This window comes from Neltuma alba, unplaced genomic scaffold (assembly GCF_004799145.2).
Source record: "Neltuma alba isolate B1F8T4 unplaced genomic scaffold, ASM479914v2 tig00012718_pilon, whole genome shotgun sequence".
In the NCBI taxonomy this organism is placed as follows: Eukaryota; Viridiplantae; Streptophyta; class Magnoliopsida; order Fabales; family Fabaceae; genus Neltuma; species Neltuma alba.
In genome coordinates, this window is record NW_021637144.1 from 56273 (window position 1) to 64441 (window position 8169).

Sequence of the window (8169 nt, forward strand, 5' to 3'; positions counted from 1 at the left end):
TAAATTCTGGAACAAATTGACCCTTCAATATGTATAGAATTCTACAAATGAAACAATCAGTCTTCAAAAATGCAAAGCGGCCAGTGTGCAAAGCCATGCACGTAACTCCTACACATTCATTTCCCACCAAGGCATTTTCTCTACACAAGGCTTTAGAATATTAAATGAACAAATCTATAATGTTCGTATCAAGCAGATATATAGAATTACAGAAGCCCCACAGTGATAATCCTGACTGAGAAGACTCATTTGCCACAATTGAAACCATGGCACACCGAAAGAACAATTATGAGAATCAAGGCAATTATAATACCCAAAACTATGAGCTTTATCTTCATGTTCTGCAACCACATCTTTCTCCTCATCTGGGTTCCCTGCGTCCTGAAATCTTGTGCCTGCAGACCCATGACAGTTCAAATGTCAAATAGTCAATTACAATCCATAAAAGCTTCAAACCAAACACGTCTGTACACATGATAGGAGGCGTTGCAAGTTTAACTTCCTATGCCTTCACAGAAAAGAAATATATGCACATTCCAATTGAGTACCCTCGATGGAAAAGGAAAATTGGCCCAATATTCAAGTTGGAAACTAATCTCGTTTTAGATCAAGTTTCCAAAATAACTCATTTCATGAATGAGGAAATATTTTGGACTTCCATTTGAGAAGGACTTGCTTAGTACACAAATAATATTTAAAAAAAAAATTGACTTTGTAGGTAGTAGAGTATCTCTTGTATCATTAAATAAAATAAAAAATAATAATAGTTATCGTTGAATAATAGCAATTCTTGCTTCTATATTGCATATCTTGATTTTTAAATAAGGAAAAAGGGCTCCGTTTCTTGTATGCTAGCCAAATATCTGGGATACACTCACCTTGTATTTAGTTATTTTGTAATTACTCATCTTTTAAAATCTAATTTGCACGTGCAGGTGAAAACAAGCCTTTAAATGAAAGAGCGTAAAGATACAATAGAGATAACTACTTGCTGTTTTTCACAGTACATAGCATAAAATCAACCAGAAAATATATACATAAAATGGACAGCATAATATGATCTTTTTAGGTTTTTCTTAGCTTGTTTTACCATAACTTTCTTTTTAGGTTTATACATGAACCATAATAGGATCTTAATACCTGAGAGCGAAGATTCTCAGTTTTATCCACCAAAACCTCAATCTTCTCTCCACGATCGAGAACCTGCATATAAGACATTACAATACACATACAAAGCCAGATATTAGACAATCAGATAATCTTAAGAACGCTCCCCAGCAGACGGGAAGTGAATACTCTATCCACTACCCCGACTATTGTATCTGAATCTGGCCAAAGAAAACCTGAGGAAATCCCAAATATAACAATTTTCAAGAGGAGATACTCCATCTACCCTAAAAGAAGACATATTGGCAGCATCTAAGTGACATACCTTCTCAATATTTTCCATCATGACTTCTTTAACTTCAGAAACCTGAGCTTTCACTTTTGCAAGTTTGCTAACCTCCTCCGGATGATCCACACAGTACTGCATGTGCTCCCTCAACTTGGGTCTACACCATGAACAACATATGGTCTTCATATTGATTCTATAGTCAACAGAAAGGAATGTCTATTTTATGTATAGTTAAGTAAACGTAAGTACCCAAATTCTCTGTTAAGGCTTTTAGCAGCAGCTGTAGCAGCCTTTCCTCCACCATATCTCTTGGCAAAATCCTCCTTAACGCGTTCAAGGAAGGCCAATGGAATCTGACGACCAACAGACTCCACTGCCACTACACAGTAAGCTACAAAGTAATAGATCAAGTTAGTCTGACTACTAATAGGCCTTTTTCAAGAACTATAGAACACCAATCAGCATCTTTAAAAACCACAGAGCATGACATATGGTACTTAGTTCAGAAAAATTATTCTTGATGCTTTATATTACACCTACATCTTCTTGAAAACGCGTATGAATAGTACTTTTCACATCCTATCAACTTTGAGCTTACCAGTAAATAAAATTAAGGTGACAGAATGGGGGGTAGAAGCGGGAAACAATATAATGTTACTATCAAATTCTTCCGTGAAACTTAATATCCATGAACATCTCTGCTGATAATCTATATTCTATAGCAAAGTCAGGCTAGGCGCATTAAACTTCTAAATCTCAATCTCATGTTGCTCATTATTACGAGATCAAAATTCCATAATCAGTTCACAATCTCCAATGGCCGGATCAAGTTGTTAGAAAGCCATTAAGACCAATCCTCCCTTTGATCATCCCAAGTACAGCAGAAGATAACTGGATTTAATTGAAATACCACCATATTACAGTATTGTCGAAGGCTTTAGCAAGAAACTACACCGGCACGCACTTAACCGCATTTTTTTATATGCATGATTGTTTATCTACAAACTCAAATCTATTGGACTCATCTCACCAAAGATCAATAATTTCAACCGCAAAGTTTATTCCTAGTATTTTCACCAATTTGAACAATACGGCCGCACTGAATGTACAGAACAGATCCATTACATTGATGCACCTTTATATTTCGTTCTCAAAAACTTCAGCTCCGAGGCTCAACCCTGGAAGACCACTTCCATTGTAATAGAAAAATTTCTTTAAACAAATAAGACAAGAAGCCAGCTTCATCATCGAAATCCAACGTACAGAAAAAAACTTTAAAAAGGGCCTAACTAACTAAATCAAGCAACGGGTGGTAGTCAGAAAACACCGACAAGACGCGGATCAGGGAGAGGAAGCAAACAAAAAGATCAAGATCACAAAAAGGACGAAATAGAAATTACTGAATCCATTATCGGCGAGGTAGTTGAAGGTGTGACCGTCGCAGTTGTAGGTGAATTTGTTGTTGGAGGCAGGGAGCTTCTGGAGGCACTGCAAGGCTATGTTGGTGAAGTTGCCAGAGAAGTCGGTGTACTCAGCCAGGATCACCGTGCCTCGCGCCACAAAGCTGTAGATCAACGACTGCTGACCCATAAGAACACAAATCTCGCCACAGATTCAGAAAGAAATCGAAGGGTTTCGTAACTTTCGTTGCAGAGAGAAGATTTCAAAACGAAGACACAGCGATCAAGAGAGGGGAGGAGAAGGTTGACAACTACGGGGATCAAATGGGGAACCGAGGGAGAGAAGCGTGTATTTTGATTCGGAGTAGATATTAATGCCCTCGAAGGTGGTGCATTATGACGAAAATGCCACGCTGTGGTGTGATCTTTTCAAATTTGAAAATTCGTTGACGAGGTCAGAGTCTCAGAGAGCAGTCTCCTTTCTAGAACGGCAAAGCAGTAAATCCGCTCACCGCAAACAATGAGTGAGAACTCGGGTTGGGGCCAACAGGCAACAGGGGCTCAGCTGTGGTTTCACTGCCATACAAAATATACAAGAGGGGTAATTTTCTTTTTGATTTTCTTCTCAAAATCTTAACTCCACTGTTAAATAAAAATAATACCCTCAATTCTTAATATAAGATTTTATTTGACTTTTATTTTGATCTTAATTATAAAATCCAATCCATTCTATTGTTCATATTTATTCTTTTCTTTTTTTTTCAAGATAGCCATTTTAATAATAACGAGTCCAACTAATGAACTTGATTAGTAAATATATTTTAGAAAAAACAACAACTATTTATTATAAATAACTAACTTAACTTATTTTCTTAATCTACTCAAATTAGTCAACTAGCTTTTATATTTATAACCAGAGATAATAGGTAATTAAGATTTAATATTTTAAAAATTATTATTATACATACATAAATAAAAGAGAGGAAGTGAACAAACATTTTTTGAAATATTTAAACGCGAATAATCCATTTTATTGACAATGGAAACAAGATTTTAAGAAGAAAAACGAAAGAGAGGGATTCTCAGAAAATTTGGACACAGTTAACTTTATATACATATTTATAAGTCAAAAAAATGTTAACCAATCCTCTGCGATAATATTAAAGAAAAATAACAAAAAATGAAGCTGAAAATTATTAAATTCCAAATCAAGTTTGATAATAACACTTTATTTAGTATTGACAATATTAAATTTGTAAATGACAACAAATTTTTGTTGAGATTTCTTATTTGCTACTCCTCCGGTCCTAATTATAAGACCCAATTGACTTATTTGAGGAGATTAAGGAAGTAAGTTAAGTTGGTTATTTATAATAAATAAGTGTTGTCATTCCTAAAATATCCTTGCTAATTAAGTATATTGGCTAAAACTATCATTATTAGAAGGATTATCTTGAAAAAATATATATAAATATAAGAGAAAAAATGGATTGGGATCTTATAATTAGGACCAAATAAAAAGTCAAATGGTGTCTTATAATAAGGACCGGAGGAGTATTTAGTAATTTCCAACTAATTTTTTTTGGTCATTTTTCCTGATATCAATAGTTGCGTAAAAAAAAAAAATATCACTATGTACTAACGATGAACTAGCACTATTATTAAATGTTATATATCTCTATATTGTTAGAGGTTATATTAACCCCACATTTCATTCAGAAAAGAAATAATCCCAGAAAAATATCTTTAAATTTTGAATTTTCAAATCAGTCATTTTATCATACTTTAATAACAATTAATAATATTTGAAAAGTAAATAATAATACATTTTACGAGTCATTCTTGATTTGGGATTTTAAAATTTTAGAAGTATTTTTAATTTTCTCTTAAAAAAGCATTAATTAAAATTATCTGTTAGTAAAATAACAATAACAATTGATTTTATTATATATGTTGATGATTGATTGATTACGTAATTCATATGCAATGGCACACATGATTCATTCTATCATTACGTCACTTCTAATTCTATTGACAAAAATCTTAAATAATAAAAAGTGTTTGAATATTAAATTCTGTATACGAAAATTTATTAAACAAGATTTTCATGCGTACTTTTCTTATGATAATTTGGAACAATTCTACGCGCACACGCAAATGAAATAGCAACTGCTATGAAATTTCCAAATTTTAGTCTTACTAGAAATTCGGTGAATATCAAACATTGCAAACAAAAGATATTATTGGTTTTGTCCGAGCAGGAATATCTGTATTTAAATGTATGTTTTCTCTCTTCTAAAAGTGTTACTCTTCCGGTCTTAAAGCAGGAATTAGTCAAGAAAATGATGGTGAATCGAAATGTAACTACTTAATCCATATTATATATATATATATATATATATATATATATCAGTTTTTCTTAAACCAATTTATTTAACTTTTAAATTGATATATAATCCAATATTATATAAAGATATTTTGGGGAGATAATGTCATATTAAAATTAAGTAATTTATTTAGCTTAATTTATCAAGCTTAGTTTAGTAGCTTTTACATTAAATGAACAAATGAGTTTTTTTTTTTTTAACCACCATAGCATTTTAAGTCCGAAATTCCATTTCAAAATGATTTATGTTATAAAACTAAAAACCCAATGTCAATAGGAAAAACCCAATGGGACAAAAATCTAGTAGAAGAAAAGGAGTACAACATTTATTAATACACTATACAGTGTCACCTCATTAAAAACTTTGCTAGAAAAACTCAATGGGACAAAATCATAGAAAGAGAAAAAAAAAAAAAGTACAATGTGCATCAACTCCCCTTCTTGACAATATCAGTTGAAATTTTTGAGCCTGTAAATTCTAATATAATGAACAAGCATTCCAAATATTAAATTTAAATAAATATGACCAATATTAATTTTTACAATCTTTTGAAGATCATGAGACAAATAGTTTATTTGTGGTTTAACAACATGTGAACTATACAGTGATCTCTCAACACGAGGATCACACAAAAATCCTTCGTTTGCATAGCCAATAAAATTAGTCATGAGTATATTCTGATAAAAAAAATATCACCCCTATATTACCCTTAAAATAACAAAAAATGCGCTTAACTTCATTCCAACCCTATATGATGCTAATTAACAAATGATATATCCAGTTGTATGTGCATGATTAGCTAAATATATGAGTGCTTTTGGACTAAGTATTTTTTTTTATCACCTTCTCTAAATCTAAATGAATCTTTAATCCACGTTTAAAGATCTTGCAACTACCATAACACATGATGGATGTGACTTATCCATACAAAAGTGCTGTAAGACTTTTCTTGTACGAGTTTCCTAATCCATACTAAGCCAAAAAATGGGAGTGGGACTTATAGGTGACCTGGGCAATTACTTGGGAATTCCTCTGATCCATGAAAGGGCGTCCTATATCAATTTTGCTCCCCTTCTAGAAAAGACACAAGAAAGACTCTCAGGATGGAAATGTAATTGTTTTAATTTTATAGGAAGAATAGTTCTTGTTAGAATAGTCCTATCTGCTCTTCTTTCTTACTACATTTAGACTAGATTGCTCCCTAAAAAGCTCCTGAGACAGTTGGAACAGAAAAGTAGAAGCTTTTTATGGGAAGAAAATGAAGACGAAGGAAAAATGCACCTTATATCTTGGGATCAAATTCTTCAAGATAAAAAAGTAGGAGGTTAGTGCATAAAGAATATGCAGAAATAGAATGAAGCCTATATCATGAAGCTTTGTTAGAATCTACTCACTAAGAAGGAGGTACTATGGGTCAAGGTCCTAAGATCAAAGTACATGTGTGGTAGTCCTAATATGCCCGAAGTGGAAAATTATCGCTACTCTTCTCTTACTTAGAGGGGAATTTGTTAAGTGTGGCAAAAGTTCAAGAATGGAGTAGGGAGGAAAATAGGTAATAGGCTGTCTACTTCTTTTTGGTTTGATAATTGGTCTAAAATATACACTCTCTTAATTGATCTCATCCTTGTTCTTAAAATGATGATTGATAGAGAGGAGCGTGTGATTGGTTATGTGGCAAATAGGGGAGATTGGGACAGACAGAAACTTCTTCTATGGTTCCATCCTCATATTGTGGATTGAATTTCTTGTGCACACCCACCCAGTGAGAAGAGAGGAGAGGATGAATTCTTATAGAAACTGTTCACTAACGGTATCTTTACTATTAAATCTGCATACTCTTTCATTTTTGTAGGTACCAACCAACTGATGGAGGGCATTTAGAAACATCCTTGGAGATAGAGAATCCCAGAAAAGATTAAATCTCTTATGTGGCTATTCTGCCGTGACAGGATCCACATGATGCAATTAAGAGTGGACAGGGAGTTCAGCAAGAGGCAAGTTGCCCTTTTGGATGCAACCAGGCAGAAATTGTGTGCACCTTCTTCATAGGTGTGTCAATGCTAAAGACATATGGAAATTAGTAATCAAGGCCTCGATATGGAACGCTTTTGTGTCCAAACATGACACGAAGTGGGTTACTTGGAATCTCACCAATGAAGCATGGAATGACTAGACTAAGAAGATCCCTTGGGCTACTCTTTTTGGTTACATCTGTTAGGACATATGGGTGGTTAGATATAATTGCCTTTTCAACACACCTAGCATAGATGATCCTCGTAACGGGTTTTCTAGCTTTTTCATAGTGTGTCTAGATCAAAATCTATTAAAACACTACAGGTTTTACAATTTCTATGAAACAAATGAGGGACAAAGCAATGGCCATGCAGGTGGAGCGGTGAAGCTTGCAGTGGATGGTTCTGTTTTACAGGATGGAAGAAGTTGTTGCAATGGAGTAATGCAGGACAACATAGATAGTTGGATTATTGGTTTCAACTGTAAACTCACAAATGTGCCCCCTACAATTGCGAAGATGATTGGGATGATTCACGACCTTAACATGTACTGGAGTAGGAATTTCAAGGAAGTCTCACTTTACTCTGACAGCTTGGAGGCTATCAACCTAATCACCAAGAGTTAGGATGGCCAACACCCTTTCAAGGATATTATTGATGATGCTAGATTAATTTTTAACAGAGATTGGAAGATTAATATTTATCATATGTATAGGGATGAAAACCACTTAGCTGACTACTTAGCTAAACTTTTATATAGTCTTGATAGCTTCTTTTGGATCCTTGATCAACCTCCTCCTCCTTACTGAGAAGCGGAGGGTAATAAAGGAGTTTAGGTTGTTATTGTTTTTTTTTGTTCTTTTGTTTGTTTAAAGTTATATCTATTTTTTTTTATCATTCAAAAAAAACTTAAGGAACCAAAATCAAAATGAGGACAAACTTAAAAGATCAAAGATTATATTAACCTTTTATTT

General features: G+C 33.5%; 1 protein-coding gene across 1 annotated transcript; it reads right to left on the reverse strand.

Moving 5' to 3' along the window:
• LOC114730212 (vesicle-associated membrane protein 722) lies at nucleotides 1–3110 on the reverse strand. The gene is made up of 5 exons (XM_028917253.1): nucleotides 2797–3110; nucleotides 1646–1787; nucleotides 1433–1553; nucleotides 1141–1203; nucleotides 1–395 (listed from the first exon to the last, which is right to left on the reverse strand). Exons 1-5 carry the CDS (start codon nucleotides 2984–2986, stop codon nucleotides 246–248), a joined length of 666 nt encoding a protein of 221 aa, XP_028773086.1. The 5' UTR covers nucleotides 2987–3110; the 3' UTR covers nucleotides 1–245.
• Nucleotides 3111–8169: the final 5059 nt, after the last annotated feature.